Source organism: Prenolepis imparis, unplaced genomic scaffold (assembly GCF_030444845.1).
Source record: "Prenolepis imparis isolate NDT839.2.m4 unplaced genomic scaffold, iyPreImpa1.0 SCAF_11, whole genome shotgun sequence".
NCBI classification, from domain to species: Eukaryota; Metazoa; Arthropoda; class Insecta; order Hymenoptera; family Formicidae; genus Prenolepis; species Prenolepis imparis.
The window spans coordinates 4918147-4937026 of NW_028141169.1; the positions used below are offsets into that span (position 1 = coordinate 4918147).

Below are 18880 nucleotides of genomic sequence, written 5' to 3' on the forward strand. Positions count from 1 at the left end.
GACGAGCCAAAAATTCATCGATTATACATTTTAATAGTACATTGATTACAGAATCTTTTGGTACCAAGCAGACAACAGCGTACAAACTTTTTCATTTGCTATACATAAATTAAGGATGCGTCGCATAGGGTCAGCTGTAAAAAAGTATCGATTTCTAATATTTTAAGACGAGCCAAAAATTCATCGATTATACATTTTAATAGTACATTGAGTACAGAATCATTTGGTACCAAACAGACACCAGCGTACAAATTTTTTACCTTGATATACTTAAAATAAGGTTGCGTCGCATAGGGTCAGCGGTAAAAAGTATCGATTTCCAATATTTTAAGACGAGCCAAAAATTCATCGATTATACATTTTAATAGTACATTTATTACAGAATATTTTCGTACCATTCAGACACCAGCGTACAAATTTTTTCATTTGCTATACATAAATTAAGGATGCGTCGCATAGGGTCAGCGGTAAAAAAGTATCGATTTCTAATATTTAAAGACGAGCCAAAAATTCATCGATTATACATTTTAATAGTACATTGTTTACAGAATTATTTGGTACCAAGCAGACATCAGCGTACAAATTTTTTAATACGATAAACATAAAATAAGGATGCGTCGCACAGGGTCCGCGTCAAAAAAGTATCGATTTCTAATATTTTAAGACGAGCCAAAAATTCATCGATTATACATTTTAATAGTACATTGATTACAGAATCTTTTGGTACCAAGCAGACAACAGCGTACAAACTTTTTCATTTGCTATACATAAATTAAGGATGCGTCGCATAGGGTCAGCGGTAAAAAAGTATCGATTTCTAATATTTAAAGACGAGCCAAAAATTCATCGATTATACATTTTAATAGTACATTGAGTACAGAATCATTTGGTACCAAACAGACACCAGCGTACAAATTTTTTAACTTGATATACTTAAAATAAGGTTGCGTCGCATAGGGTCAGCGGTAAAAAGTATCGATTTCCAATATTTTAAGACGAGCCAAAAATTCATCGATTATACATTTTAATAGTACATTTATTACAGAATCTTTTCGTACCATTCAGACACCAGCGTACAAATTTTTTAATATGATAAACATAAAATAAGGATGCGTCGCACAGGGTCCGCGTCAAAAAAGTATCAATTTCTAATATTTAAAGACGAGCCAAAAATTCATCGATTATACATTTTAATAGTACATTGTTTACAGAATTATTTGGTACCAAGCAGACATCAGCGTACAAATTTTTTAATACGATAAACATAAAATAAGGATGCGTCGCACAGGGTCCGCGTCAAAAAAGTATAGATTTCTAATATTTTAAGATGAGCCAAAAATTCATCGATTATACATTTTAATAGTACATTGATTACAGAATCTTTTGGTACCAAGCAGACAACAGCGTACAAATTTTTTAACTTGATATACTTAAAATAAGGTTGCGTCGCATAGGGTCAGCGGTAAAAAGTATCGATTTCCAATATTTTAAGACGAGCAAAAAATTCATCGATTATACATTTTAATAGTACATTTATTACAGAATCTTTTCGTACCATTCAGACACCAGCGTACAAATTTTTTCATTTGCTATACATAAATTAAGGATGCGTCGCATAGGGTCAGCGGTAAAAAAGTATCGATTTCTAATATTTTAAGACGAGCCAAAAATTCATCGATTATACATTTTAATAGTACATTGAGTACAGAATCTTTTGGTACCATGCAGACACCAGCGTACAAATTTTTTAATATGATAAACATAAAATAAGGATGCTTCGCACAGGGTCCGCGCCAAAAAAGTATCGATTTCTAATATTTTAAGACGAGCCAAAAATTCATCGATTATACATTTTAATAGTACATTGATTACAGAATCTTTTGGTACCAAGCAGACAACAGCGTACAAACTTTTTCATTTGCTATACATAAATTAAGGATGCGTCGCATAGGGTCAGCGGTAAAAAAGTATCGATTTCTAATATTTAAAGACGAGCCAAAAATTCATCGATTATACATTTTAATAGTACATTGAGTACAGAATCTTTTGGTACCATGCAGACACCAGCGTACAAATTTTTTAATATGATAAACATAAAATAAGGATGCTTCGCACAGGGTCCGCGCCAAAAAAGTATCGATTTCTAATATTTTGAGACGAGCCAAAAATTCATCGATTATACATTTTAATAGTAAATTGTTTACAGAATTATTTGGTACCAAGCAGACATCAGCGTACAAATTTTTTAATACGATAAACATAAAATAAGGATGCGTCGCACAGGGTCCGCGTCAAAAAAGTATCGATTTCTAATATTTTAAGACGAGCCAAAAATTCATCGATTATACATTTTAATAGTACATTGATTACAGAATCTTTTGGTACCAAGCAGACAACAGCGTACAAACTTTTTCATTTGCTATACATAAATTAAGGATGCGTCGCATAGGGTCAGCGGTAAAAAAGTATCGATTTCTAATATTTTAAGACGAGCCAAAAATTCATCGATTATACATTTTAATAGTACATTGAGTACAGAATCATTTGGTACCAAACAGACACCAGCGTACAAATTTTTTACCTTGATATACTTAAAATAAGGTTGCGTCGCATAGGGTCAGCGGTAAAAAGTATCGATTTCCAATATTTTAAGACAAGCCAAAAATTCATCGATTATACATTTTAATAGTACATTTATTACAGAATCTTTTCGTACCATTCAGACACCAGCGTACAAATTTTTTCATTTGCTATACATAAATTAAGGATGCGTCGCATAGGGTCAGCGGTAAAAAAGTATCGATTTCTAATATTTTAAGACGAGCCAAAAATTCATCGTTTATACATTTTAATAGTACATTGTTTACAGAATTATTTGGTACCAAGCAGACATCAGCGTACAAATTTTTTAATACGATAAACATAAAATAAGGATGCTTCGCACAGGGTCCGCGCCAAAAAAGTATCGATTTCTAATATTTTAAGACGAGCCAAAAATTCATCGATTATACATTTTAATAGTACATTGATTACAGAATCTTTTGGTACCAAGCAGACAACAGCGTACAAACTTTTTCATTTGCTATACATAAATTAAGGATGCGTCGCATAGGGTCAGCGGTAAAAAAGTATCGATTTCTAATATTTAAAGACGAGCCAAAAATTCATCGATTATACATTTTAATAGTACCTTGAGTACAGAATCTTTTGGTACCATGCAGACACCAGCGTACAAATTTTTTAATATGATAAACATAAAATGAGGATGCTTCGCACAGGGTCTGCGCCAAAAAAGTATCAACTTCTAATATTTTAAGACGAGCCAAAAATTCATCGATTATACATTTTAATAGTACAATGAGTACAGAATCTTTTGGTACCATGCAGACACCAGCGTACAAATTTTTTAATATGATAAACATAAAATAAGGATGCTTCGCACAGGGTCTGCGCCAAAAAAGTATCAATTTCTAATATTTTAAGACGAGCCAAAAATTCATCGATTATACCTTTTAATAGTACATTGATTACAGAATCTTTTGGTACCAAGCAGACAACAGCGTACAAACTTTTTCATTTGCTATACATAAATTAAGGATGCGTCGCATAGGGTCAGCGGTAAAAAAGTATCGATTTCTAATATTTTAAGACGAGCCAAAAATTCATCGATTATACATTTTAATAGTACATTGATTACAGAATCATTTGGTACCAAACAGACACCAGCGTACAAATTTTTTTAACTTGATATACATAAAATAAAATTGCGTCGCATAGGGTCAGCGGTAAAAAAGTATCGATTTCTAATATTTTAAGACGAGCCAAAAATTCATCGATTATACATTTTAATAGTACATTGTTTACAGAATTATTTGGTACCAAGCAGACATCAGCGTACAAATATTTTAATACGATAAACATAAAATAAGGATGCGTCGCACAGGGTCCGCGTCAAAAAAGTATCGATTTCCAATATTTTAAGATGAGCCAAAAATTCATCGATTATACATTTTAATAGTACATTGATTACAGAATCTTTTGGTACCAAGCAGACAACAGCGTACAAACTTTTTCATTTGCTATACATAAATTAAGGATGCGTCGCATAGGGTCAGCGGTAAAAAAGTATCGATTTCTAATATTTTAAGACGAGCCAAAAATTCATCGATTATACATTTTAATAGTACATTGATTACAGAATCATTTGGTACCAAACAGACACCAGCGTACAAATTTTTTACCTTGATATACTTAAAATAAGGTTGCGTCGCATAGGGTCAGCGGTAAAAAGTATCGATTTCCAATATTTTAAGACGAGCCAAAAATTCATCGATTATACATTTTAATAGTACATTTATTACAGAATCTTTTCGTACCATTCAGACACCAGCGTACAAATTTTTTAATATGATAAACATAAAATAAGGATGCGTCGCACAGAGTCCGCGTCAAAAAAGTATCAATTTCTAATATTTAAAGACGAGCCAAAAATTCATCGATTATACATTTTAATAGTACATTGAGTACAGAATCTTTTGGTACCATGCAGACACCAGCGTACAAATTTTTTAATATGATAGACATAAAATAAGGATGCTTCGCACAGGGTCCGCGCCAAAAAAGTATCGATTTCTAATATTTTAAGACGAGCCAAAAATTCATCGATTATACATTTTAATAGTAAATTGTTTACAGAATTATTTGGTACCAAGCAGACATCAGCGTACAAATTTTTTAATACGATAAACATAAAATAAGGATGCGTCGCACAGGGTCCGCGTCAAAAAAGTATCGATTTCTAATATTTTAAGATGAGCCAAAAATTCATCGATTATACATTTTAATAGTACATTGACTACAGAATCTTTTGGTACCAAGCAGACAACAGCGTACAAACTTTTTCATTTGCTATACATAAATTAAGGATGCGTCGCATAGGGTCAGCGGTAAAAAAGTATCGATTTCTAATATTTTAAGACGAGCCAAAAATTCATCGATTAAACATTTTAATAGTACATTGTTTACAGAATTATTTGGTACCAAGCAGACATCAGCGTACAAATTTTTTAATACGATAAACATATAATAAGGATGCGTCGCACAGGGTCCGCGTCAAAAAAGTATCGATTTCTAATATTTTAAGACGTGCCAAAAATTCATCGATTATACATTTTAATAGTACATTGATTACAGAATCTTTTGGTACCAAGCAGACAACAGCGTACAAACTTTTTCATTTGCTATACATAAATTAAGGATGCGTCGCATAGGGTCAGCGGTAAAAAAGTATCGATTTCTAATATTTTAAGACGAGCCAAAAATTCATCGATTATACATTTTAATAGTACATTGAGTACAGAATCTTTTGGTACCATGCAGACACCAGCGTACAAATTTTTTAATATGATAAACATAAAATAAGGATGCTTCGCACAGTGTCTGCGCCAAAAAAGTATCAATTTCTAATATTTTAAGACGAGCCAAAAATTCATCGATTATACATTTTAATAGTACATTGATTACAGAATCTCTTGGTACCAAGCAGACAACAGCGTACAAACTTTTTCATTTGCTATACATAAATTAAGGATGCGTCGCATAGGGTCAGCGGTAAAAAAGTATCGATTTCTAATATTTTAAGACGAGCCAAAAATTCATCGATTATACATTTTAATAGTACATTGAGTACAGAATCATTTGGTACCAAACAGACACCAGCGTACAAATTTTTTACCTTGATATACTTAAAATAAGGTTGCGTCGCATAGGGTCAGCGGTAAAAAGTATCAATTTCCAATATTTTAAGACGAGCCAAAAATTCATCGATTATACATTTTAATAGTACATTGAGTACAGAATCTTTTGGTACCATGCAGACACCAGCGTACAAATTTTTTAATAGGATAAACATAAAATAAGGATGCTTCGCACAGGGTCCGCGCCAAAAAAGTATCGATTTCTAATATTTTAAGACGAGCCAAAAATTCATCGATTATACATTTTAATAGTACATTGATTACAGAATCTTTTGGTACCAAGCAGACAACAGCGTACAAACTTTTTCATTTGCTATACATAAATTAAGGATGCGTCGCATAGGGTCAGCGGTAAAAAAGTATCGATTTCTAATAATTAAAGACGAGCCAAAAATTCATCGATTATACATTTTAATAGTACATTGTTTACAGAATTATTTGGTACCAAGCAGACATCAGCGTACAAATTTTTTAATACGATAAACATAAAATAAGGATGCGTCGCACAGGGTCCGCGTCAAAAAAGTATCGATTTCTAATATTTTAAGACGAGCCAAAAATTCATCGATTATACATTTTAATAGTACATTGATTACAGAATCTTTTGGTACCAAGCAGACAACAGCGTACAAACTTTTTCATTTGCTATACATAAATTAAGGATGCGTCGCATAGGGTCAGAGGTAAAAAAGTATCGATTTCTAATATTTAAAGACGAGCCAAAAATTCATCGATTATACATTTTAATAGTACATTGTTTACAGAATTATTTGGTACCAAGCAGACATCAGCGTACAAATTTTTTTATATGATAAACATAAAATAAGGATGCGTCGCACAGGGTCCGCGTCAAAAAAGTATCGATTTCTAATATTTTAAGACGAGCCAAAAATTCATCGATTATACATTTCAATAGTACATTGATTACAGAATCTTTTGGTACCAAGCAGACAACAGCGTACAAATTTTTTAACTTGATATACTTTAATAAGGTTGCGTCGCATAGGGTCAGCGGTAAAAAGTATTGATTTCCAATATTTTAAGACGAGCCAAAAATTCATCGATTATACATTTTAATAGTACATTTATTACAGAATCTTTTCGTACCATTCAGACACCAGCGTACAAATTTTTTCATTTGCTATACATAAATTAAGGATGCGTCGCATAGGGTCAGCGGTAAAAAAGTATCGATTTCTAATATTTTAAGACGAGCCAAAAATTCATCGATTATACATTTTAATAGTACATTTATTACAGAATCTTTTCGTACCATTCAGACACCAGCTTACAAATTTTTTAATATGATAAACATAAAATAAGGATGCGTCGCACAGGGTCCGCGTCAAAAAAGTATCAATTTCTAATATTTAAAGTCGAGCCAAAAATTCATCGATTATACATTTTAATAGTACATTGTTTACAGAATTATTTGGTACCAAGCAGACATCAGCGTACAAATTTTTTAATACGATAAACATAAAATAAGGATGCGTCGCACAGGATCCGCGTCAAAAAAGTATCGATTTCTAATATTTTAAGACGAGCCAAAAATTCATCGATTATACATTTTAATAGTACATTGTTTACAGAATTATTTGGTACCAAGCAGATATCAGCGTACAAATTTTTTAATACGATAAACATAAAATAAGGATGCGTCGCACAGGGTCCGCGTCAAAAAAGTATCGATTTCTAATATTTTAAGACGAGCCAAAAATTCATCGTATATATATTTCAATAGTGTATTGTTTGCAGATTATCTTTGTACCATAAGCATACCAGCGTACTACCTTTTTGGTCTAATATACGTTATATAAATCTGCGCCGTATGGGATTTGCGGCTTAAAAATTTTAATTTTCGATATTTCAAAACGTGCAAAAAATTAATCTTATATACATTTTAACAGTACATTGTCTGCACATTATTACGAATTATGCGTGACTGCATGCATATATCGCGGTAATATATGTCGAAACTCATTTCTACTGCGCATTCGGAATTCGAATTATATCAAGATTATCGAATAGTGTCGGACGAAATATATTTGTGACTCTAATTAAGAAAATAATTTTTGTTTTAAAAATTATATTTACGAAACCTTAATTGTAAATTTGTATTCATGTCTCACTTCTATTCTTAACTTAATAAATATACTACTTCTTAATTAAATAAATATATTAAAAAATATTAATATAGTAAGGTAATTAAATTTTAAAATAGTAATATGTTATAAAAATTAAAATAGCAATATATTGTAAATAATATGTTGTAATATCTTATCCTCGATTAATATTTTTGTTACAGAAATCAGCTGATTAAAACGTTAATTTGCTAATTAATTTTTAAAATAATAATATGTTATAACATTTAAAATAATATGTTTTAAATAATGTAATATATAATTCCTTAAACTCAATTAATATTTATAATAGCTATCAGCTGATTTCTGTCAAAAAATATTAATCGAGTTTAAGGAATTATATATTATTTTAATTTTTATAACATATTTTTATTTTAAAATTTAATTGGCAATGTAATGCTTTAATCATCTGATTTCTGTAAAAAAATATTAATGAAGTTTAAACAAACTTTATATAAATACATCTTACTTTTTTTAATAAAATCAAGGAATGGCATAACGCGCGCTTGTGTTATTCTAGTCTTTTTCTAAAAAAGACATATTAATTCGATTCTCGCAAATATTGTTGCTTCTTTTCCGCAAAAATATTAATCAAAATTTAAAGTATTATAACATATTATTTAAAACATGTCATTATTTTATTTAATTTTATTTTGGACTAACTGTCAAACTGCTAACTGCTAACCCTCACGATGACAGCCTTTTCATGCTACAAATATAACACATAAGGCGAATGTCAAAAATATTAATCAAGTTTAAAGTATTATAACATATTATTTAAAACATATTATTATTTTATTTTATTTTATTTTGGACTAACTGTCAAACTGCTAACTGCTAACCCTCGTGATGACAGCCTTTCGATGCTACGAATATAACACAACGCGAATCGACAGAGAGCCAATCAGCATCGCGGAAAAGCGACAACAATGTCAATAACATGCCTTTTTTAGAAAGGGGATTTAAAATCCATACTTTATTGCCGCGGACGCTATATAACGCAGACTTTCATTATGTGTATTAAACAAAAAAATTTGTACGCTGTAATCTGTTTGATACGAAAGTAATCTGTATATAATATACTATTAAAAAAAACACACGATTAATTTTTGGCTCTGTTTATAATATATAAAATCGATACTTTATTGCCGCGGACGCTATATAACGCAGACTTTTATTATGTGTATTAAACGAAAAAATTTGTACGCTGTAATCTGTTTGATACGAAAGTAATCTGTATATAATATACTATTAAAAAAAACACACGATTAATTTTTGGCTCTGTTTATAATATATAAAATCGATACTTTATTGCCGCGGACGCTATATAACGCAGACTTTTATTATGTGTATTAAACGAAAAAATTTGTACGCTGTAATCTGTTTGATACGAAAGTAATCTGTATATAATATACTATTAAAAAAAACACACGATTAATTTTTGGCTCTGTTTATAATATATAAAATCGATACTTTATTGCCGCGGACGCTATATAACGCAGACTTTTATTATGTGTATTAAACGAAACAATTTGTACGCTGTAATCTGTTTGATACGAAAGTAATCTGTATATAATATACTATTAAAAAAAACACACGATTAATTTTTGGCTCTGTTTATAATATTTAAAATCCATACTTTATTGCCGCGGACGCTACATAACGCAGACTTTCATTATGTGTATTAAACAAAAAAATTTGTAGGCTCAAATCTATTAGATATAAAAGTAATCTGTATATAATATATTATTTAAAAAAACACACGATTAATTTTTGGCTTAGTTTAGAGTATTAAAAATCGATACTTTATTGCCGCGGACCCAATATAGCGCAGACTTATGGCCGATACGTCGCAAATTAATTTTAGGCATTTTATATCAAAAAGTTTGTAGGCTCTTGTGCTCTTGGTACCATAATTATCTACTAACTATGTACTCTTGAAATGTATATACGATTAATTTTTGGCGCGCCATAAATATATTGAAAATCGAAATTTTGTCACCGCGGACCCCATTCGTCGCATATTAATTATACGCATTTTATATCAAAAAGTTTGTAGGCTCTTGTGCTAATGGTACCATAATTATCTGCTAACTATGTACTCTTGAAATGTATATACGATTAATTTTTGGCGCGCTTTAAATATATTGAAAATCGAAATTTTGTCATCGCGGACCCCATAATCTGTATATAATATACTATTAAAAATAACACACGATTAATTTTTGGCTCTGTTTAAAATATATAAAATCGATACTTTATTGCCGCGGACGCTATATAACGCAGACTTTTTTTATGTGTATTAAACGAAAAAATTTGTACGCTGTAATCTGTTTGATACGAAAGTAATCTGTATAATTGTTGGCTCTGTTTATAATATTTAAAATCGATACTTTATTGCCGCGGACGCTATATAACGCAGTCTTTCATTATGTGTATTAAACAAAAAAATTTGTAGGCTCAAATCTATTAGATGTAAAAGTAATCTGTATATACCATATTATTTAAAAAAACACACGATTAATTTTTGGCTTAGTTTATAATATTTAAAATCGATACTTTATTGCCGTGGACGCTATATGTATAACGCAGACTTTTATTATGTGTATTAAACGAAAAAATTGGTAGGTTCGAATTTGTTTGGTGTATAAAAGTAATCTGCATACAATGTAGTATTAAAAAAAAACGGACGATAAATTTTTAGCTCAGTTACATATATTAAAAATCGATAGTTTGTAGCCGCAAACCCCACACGGCGCAGACTTATATTATGTATATGATATGAAGGAATTTGCTGGCTCATATTTATTTAATATAAAGAACCAATAATTCATCGCTTGTTTTTTTCGATAGTACATTGTTCGCAGATTATTTTAATACCAATCATATACAAGCGTGCAAATATTTTTATTTAATAGACATAATAAAAGTCTGCGCCTTTAACGCTTTAATTTGCTGATTTATGACAAAAAATGTTAAACAAATTTTATATAAAAATATCATTCTTTTTATATAAAATCTAGGAAATGGCGCGCGCATATCGCGCACTTGTGTTGTTTTAAATTATATATTTTAATATGTTAAACTCGATTAAAATATCTTTGACAGTTATCAGCTGATATCTGTCAAAAAACATTAATTGCAGATAATGCATTATAACATATTATTTACACCATTTTATTATTATTTTAATTTTTATAACATATATTATTACTTTGAAATTTAATTAGCAAATTAACGCTTTAGTAATATTTTATACAGAAATCAGCTGATTAAAGCGTCAATCTGCTAATTACATTTTTTAATTATAATATATATAAGTATATATATGTTATAAAAATTAAAATAATAATATGTTATGCCGAAAAAGTTCGCACGTACGCCGAGATTTCTACCATTACGACCTTGGCCTTGGCGTGCTGCGCGTTTCGTAACTGGCACAAGCCTGTTTGTTGTTAGATGCATTTTCGGTTGTTCGTGATCAACGTTTTAATTTTATTAATGACATTTCATTATTTTTGCAGAATGCAATAAAATGGCGAAAACTATGATAAAACGCTCGAATGATACTTGTATTGAGAAAAATTCTAAATTTATTTAAAAAATAATATTTTAATTTTACCCGCTCTTGAACGGGTAATAAAAAAATAATAAATTAGTAATTTACTCTTATTTATATTTCTCTTTTCTATTTTTTAATATATCGAGATATTTATTATATATTAGAACAACACAACTCGCGCTTGCCATTCTTCGGTTTTATGTTTAAAAAAAATGGTATATTAAAATAATAATTATAAAGTTTGTTTAAATACGATTAATATTTTCTCACAAGAAATTAGCTGATTAAAGCGTTAATTTGCTAAATAAATTTTAAAATAATAATATACCGCCGAACGCCGAGCCGAGCCGAGCTCCGAGCGCGCACGCCATTTTTACGCTGGACCCCCACCACTACGATTTGGGACTCGGCCATCTTGTCGCACGTGTCACGTGTTGCGCGCCATACTTACGGTGGACCCCCACCACTACGATTTGGGACTCGGCCATCTTGTCGCACGTGTCACGTGTTGCGCGCCATACTTACGGTGGACCCCCACCACTACGATTTGGGACTCGGCCATCTTGTCGCACGTATCACGTGTTGCGCGCCATACTTACGCTGGACCCCCACCACTACGACTCGGCCATCTTGTCGCAACGTGTGACGTGTGCGCGTTGCGCGTCCCGTAACTGGCAGTGCCAGTCCGGCAGTCCGACACTCGACGTCAGTATTGCTGTTGCTAGGTACACTTTCGATTGTTCGCACGCGCGATCGACCTTTGCGCGCTCATCGCCGATCCGCGACAGTACGAGCGTGAATTTAGTGTTTTTAAGTGCTTAATTATCATATAAATCCGATCGCGTCGCGAAATCGTGTACCAACATCGTGGTCGCGATCGCACGAGCGAGTCTATTACATGGGCGAGTTTACTACACAGGCGGATCGAATTATCAGCTGCGACGCTTTCGACGCGAATTTCCCGAGTTTTTCGGCGTTGGCGATCCGCGATTTCTACGTCGTTGAATTGTGAAATATAAAACTCTTGGAATATCGACGACTCCTGACCTAACCTAACCTAACCTAAGTGCGTCGCGGGGAAGTCGCCGCATCATCGTCGTTCGATGAGGCCCTCCGATAAGTGGGCCTAGAAAAAAGCGGCGACACGAAAACAGAGCATCGGTTCTATTCGCGCGCGAATAAGCTCTCGCGATTCTCGCGTTTTACCGAAACGCGTCGCGAACGAAAAAAATAACGCGAGTCCAAGTGTTTAGAGTGAGTGCCATAAGGAACGGTGCGGAGAGAGAGAGAGAGAGAGAGAGAGAGAGAGAGAGAGAGAGAGAGTGAGAGAGAGAAAGGTGGCCCGGGGAGGCATCGTGCAACTGCGGAGCAACGATAGGGTAAATATAATTTATAATTTATTTAACTTTTCATTTTTTATTTGTGAGATTAAGTATCTATTTATCTTCGCGATAATGATTCAAATTTTACATTGTTGTATAATAATGAATATAAAATATCCTGGATTTTATATTTTGAAATACTTAGAATATTTAATAATAATAATAAATATAATAATTTTTAATAATTTAATAATAATAAATATTTGTATATGTATAAAATACAATTTCTACATTGTATTATATTTAAGAGATATGTAGATATAATTATTTATATGTAATGCGTACCTAGATTCTTTCACTATTAAATATTTTAATTTAAATATTTTTTATAATTATTTCTATCTTTCTTTAAAAAATATTTCTTTGCAAATTATGTAGTTTTTTAATATCTTAAAGCAAATAACAAAAGTTAACTATGCGCATAATATAATCATTTTTTGAAACATTGAAATTAATATTTAAATTTTCAAATTAATTTTAATATTTCAAAAAATGATTTAAAATATTATAAATAATTTAAATATTTTAATAATTGTTTTATATAATATTTATACGTTTATATTTTACAGATTAACATTGTCTACAACTCCGCACATCAAATTGGTGAGTGTTGAATTATTTAAAAAAATTTTATTATTATTGCGGTTAATATCTGTGAATGTTGCCGAGAGTCTCTCTTACTAACTTAGACAAATTTTCAAGCGTATCAAAAGATACAAACATATATATTTTTGATGGTGAACAATATATCTTACATTGTCTATTCCGAGTGCATTTTCTATGCACAATAGCTTACAAATTAAGCGACTGTCAATTAGCTCACAATTATAATTTGTTATTTTTTATAATGTAAAATTATCTTTAAGTTTTAATACTTAAATATTTAAGAAGTCATTTATTAATAATATAAAAAAAAATCTTTATTTTTATAGTAATATCTTATTTTATCAACTGTAGTAATAAATATGTAGGTAGATAATTCCATTAAAAAGTAACTCAATAAGCTTCTTAGAATTATTTTCATGATATAATTTATTCAAATAATTTATTTAAATAATTTATTCAAATAAATTATGTCATGAATATAATTCTAAGAAGCTTATTGAGTTACTTTTTAATGGAATTATCTACCTACATGTTTATTACTACAGTTGATAAAATAAGATATTACTATAAAAATAACGATTTTTTTTTATATTGTTAATCTCAATCTTAAATATTCAAGTATTAAAAATTAAAAATAATTTTACATTCTTGAGAATTAAAACAAATTTATATCTAAATATCTATTTAAATACATTTTTTTCTAAAATAAAGGCATGTTCAGTCGATTCTCGAAAGTCTCGAAATATTATTGCCTCTTTTCCGCGATGCTGATCAACTATCTCGATACGTGTTATGCATTATATTCATAGTATCAAGAGGTTGTCATCGCTCATCGCGAGGGTTAGCAGTTTAACAGTTAGTCCACAATAAAATTAAATAAAATAATATTAATATGTTTTTAATTTGTTATAATACCTACTTTAAACTTGATTAATATTCTTGACAGTTATCAGCTGATAACTGTCAAAAATTATTAATCGCGGAAAAAGTATATATTATAAGTACATATTATAACATATTATATTATTTACAACATATTATAATTAAAATAATAATATTTTGTAAGTAATATAATGTGTTATAATACTTTATCTGCGATTAATATTTTTGACAAACATCAGCTGATAACTGTCAAAAATATTAATCGAATTTAAAGTATTAAAATATATTTTTTTAAACATATTATTTAATTTAATTTAATTTTGTTTAAACTGTCAAACTGCTAACTCTCCCAATGACAGCTTCTCGATGCTAGGAATATAACGCACAACGCGAATCGAGACAGCCAAGCAGCCTCGCGGAAAAGAGACAACAATACTCGCGAGAATCGACTTAACATACCTTTTTTAGAAAGGGATATATATATATATATATATATATATATATATATATATATTCATCTCATGCAATCCTGAAAAAGTTTAAAGTTTGTATTTTAGGATCAAGAATGATAAGTAATGTGCACATATATATTTTCCAATTGAAAAGATATGCCCAAAGCATACATACAAAATACAACCGTCAATTAATATTAACGGTGTAGAATAATCGCTATTATAATAAATCAAATGTATCGAACATAATTCCTTGAAACCAATGTACATCATTTAATTGTTACAGTGTACAAGCGCAAAAGAGATATAAAATGCTGCAGATATAAACACATTCTTTGGCATAACGATTAGATATAAGCTCATAATTTGAGATATAAATAACATTTGATTATATAATATTTGAATAATGCTCAAGAGGCAAATTTTGTACTAATTAGATATAATATATTCATGCTTATAGACGAGTTTCCTCGTAGTTCATCAAGAAACATTAATGTTAATGTATTATTTGCTTGCCAGCTGACAAATCTTTTAAAAGTACAATAATGTGCACTACTAGAGCTTATCTCTTATTCATCATATATGTGAATATTTTTTGTGTCTCATGTGTGTGCAGATTCTGAAATATTTATAATTCTTAAAACAAAAACAGGAATATTTGTTAAAATGTAATCATTTTTGGTGCTTGATGAAATACAGATAAAATTATATCATTGCTATACTCATGTCGGTATCTTTATCTATGGCTTTAAATATGATTTTTGTATTATGCGATTAGAAACTTTATAGTTATGATATAAATTGTAAAAATGTATTTTTGATTTGCTTATATCACTAATAATGCCTTTATTTTCAGCAAAGTACCATAAATAATGATACCAATTGTTATAACATATGCAAGATTTCTTGTAACTATTGCATAGAATATAAATCTGATTGAATATAGGCCTCCTGATGGCATTGATTAATATGTTTTATATAATCATCATCTTATACATCAATACATACACACACATATATATATATATATATAGTATTATTTTAGATAATTAGGTGTAAATCATGTTTCAAATTAGTTTAACTGATACATCAGTATCCATGAGCCACTATCAATGAAATGGAATTTTGATCATTAGTGCACATTACATTACAGTACACAATATGTATTAAATAAATATATAAAACATTAAATAGAAACGCCTGTTCTCTTCCGCTTTATCATTCCCAAATAATATTATTCAATACAATTATTTATGTCGTGCTACATAAAGGGGGGACAAGCCTGCCAGACCTTACAATGTAATAATAAAGTTAAATTGTATTATATGCTATGCGTTCTTAAAAATGAACGTAATTTTCTAAATAAAAATTAAATAAACCTTCCAAATATATATCTCTCGTTAAAGGGTAAAACTAACTATTATGTAATGTGTGCAAGAACGAAAATGATTATATTAAATTGAAAAGTATATATATCTGCTCTTTCTAGAATTAAATTAACCAAAAGTATATTGAAAAATGACATAACTTCATTTTCATATCTTTAGGAGAATTTTTAAATAAAGACTTTATTAATGTTTCATGATTTTAGTGATTATAACATTTTCGTCTTACAATAATCTTATCTATTTATTTATGTATATAAGATTATTTCAACTAATAAATACATCAATTACCTCATGACACGGCATGCGCAGAATTAAATTGTACAAAGTGTGTTCAGATTAAAATAAAGAGCAGGAATAAGGTCAATTCAGATCGGAGAAGGGTGAAGCGGTGGACAGATAAGCCCCAGCCCCTAGCAGCACCCACCACCCTGTGCACTACCTTGTCCACCAGTTCCTGCTAAACCTCCAGGACTTGTTGGCGAATGTTGTGGTCCAATCTTAATACCGTTTGCCTATGCAATTCAATTGTCATATTATATATAGTTTGGAAACATCTCTTATTTTAGACACTATATGTACAAGTTGTTTTTATCTTACATAATGCGGGATATTTTTAGAAAATAATATAAATGCAATTATAATGTAAAACAAAATGAAATGATATGAAGAAGTAATTATACATTTTCACTGCATGTTTATCTCTTATTTCTTATCTTTTTTTTACATCAATATGAATCAAATATGCTTAAATTTTATGATTTATAAAAATATACTCCCAAACGTTATTAAATAAAAATCTTACAAGTACAAATAATGATAAAAGCATGAAATTTTGTATCTTCTCAATTTATATGTGTATAGAATCTATATAAAGTAATTAGAAACATTACTGTCATACCTCATTGTTGATGTCAAACACTCCTTCCTGTATCTTTTCATATATTTCTTTTGCAGTATTGATGAATGCTTCTTCTACATTGGCTGCGGTCTTAGCACTAGTCTCCATAAAGACAAGACCATGCTCTCGTGCAAAAGCTTCGCCTTCCTCTCTCTTTACTTCTCTTCGACTATCCAAATCACTTTTGTTGCCAATTAACATGATAACCATATTGGAATTTGAATGTTGCCTTGCATCTTCCAGCCATGTTGTAAGATGATTAAAGGTTTCTCTACGTGTAATGTCATATACCAATAAAGCTCCAGCTGCTCCACGATAATATGACCTTGTTATAGAACGGAATGCCTCTTGGCCTGCCTATATAAAGCATAAGTCATAAAAATAATTAACAATTAATATCCACTACTTAAATAGTAGCATATATAAATAGTGCAAAACTTTATTCATACATCTTAGTAGGATTAAAATAAAACAATATAAAGTTTATATTGAATATAAGAAGAATGATTAAAAATATTTTTCCAATAAGAATTAAAATTTATACAAGTGTCTTTATATAAACAATAATGTATATTAATTTGGATATTAATTATTGACCGAACTCTTGATTGCAAATTATGAATTCTGTTTAATAAATATTAGTATAATTTAATGTGATGATATATATAAAATTAAAAAATAATTACAGTATCCCAAATCTGCAATTTAATTTGCTTGCTATCAATGGTAATCATACGAGCACCAAACTCGACTCCTATTGTCAAGTCATGGACCGGTTGAAATCTCTTATCCGTAAATTGAAGAAGGAGACAGGATTTGCCAACTCCTACATAAAAATATCATGATTTTTAAAACACAATCTATGACTATAAAACCCTAGTAAGAAATATTTTTATTATTTTGTTGTGTATATATATGCAAACAGAAAAAACTACTCGACACATCTTAATCTCTACAAGCTCTTGTATAATATTTATTATTTATTTATAATATTGCATTTATTTAATTTCACATTTATTATTTAATACAATAATCATTACACACTTGCAACAAATTTATCAATGATATTACAAAAAAATAAAATTATAGCAATATTTTCATTTATGATAATATACGTAGAATACAAAATGTATCTAGTTGCAGTGAATAATTCTGTTATAAAAGACACGCTATTTATAGCTGTCATCATTGAAGTCAACAAGACAGTTTATCAAATCAAGTCTTATAAACGGAGAGAACTCAAACTGCGCGTAATAACAAGAAAGCAAACAACAATGCAAAAACATAGAAAATTTAAAATCTATCGAAAAATATGCTGACACACGCGACATACATATTTAAAGAGAACAAATGCGTTTTTAAAGCAAGAGAATCTCCTCATCAATGACAGTTTTCCAAAAAAAAAAAAATAAATTTACTCTCGTCTTTACGAATCAGCGATATCCTCGCCCACCACGAGAACGAAAACAAAAGGGCCCTGTCAGAGGCGACGTAGAAAGCCACGGGATAAAGGTTTCCCGTTTCGTAGAAGTGTCCCGTTCGCTGTTTATTTACCTGTGTCTCCGATAATGATATACTTGAACAGATACGCGTACGACATTATCGTAATACGAAACCGATCAGACACTCGAGTAATTCCAGCTCCGCGATATACACCAGGAAATAGTCAGAATACCCTTCTTCTGACTGTCTTATCTCTTCTGCTCCAGCGTGACGTCACGGACGCTCTTCGGCAGATCTCGGCGCAACTCGGTCGCCTTCGACTTTTCGATATTTCGTCGCTGCTACTCGCGTCAACACGTCGCCGTGA

At 30.3% G+C, this 18880-nt stretch overlaps 1 protein-coding gene across 1 annotated transcript; it reads right to left on the reverse strand.

Annotated features, from left to right (window-relative positions):
• Positions 1–14905: 14905 nt before the first annotated feature.
• Positions 14906–18808, reverse strand: Rab2 (RAS oncogene family member Rab2). Its single transcript, XM_083050802.1, has 4 exons — positions 18625–18808; positions 17757–17896; positions 17071–17427; positions 14906–16684 (listed from the first exon to the last, which is right to left on the reverse strand). The coding sequence occupies exons 1-4, from the start codon at positions 18668–18670 to the stop codon at positions 16583–16585; spliced, it is 645 nt and encodes a 214-aa protein (XP_082906928.1). The 5' UTR covers positions 18671–18808; the 3' UTR covers positions 14906–16582.
• Between the last annotated feature and the right edge of the window lie 72 nt (positions 18809–18880).

Bases quoted from the DNA above. Each gene is read 5' to 3' on its own strand.
- Rab2 (XM_083050802.1), bottom strand. From the start codon at position 18,670: ATGTCGTACGCGTATCTGTTCAAGTATATCATTATCGGAGACACAG. The intron at 17,428-17,756 runs GTAATTATTTTT...TGCTTTATATAG, and splicing joins AATTGCAGATTTGGGATACT to GCAGGCCAAGAGGCATTCCG. The intron at 16,685-17,070 runs GTATGACAGTAA...TGAATTGCATAG, and splicing joins TGTTTGACATCAACAATGAG to GCAAACGGTATTAAGATTGG.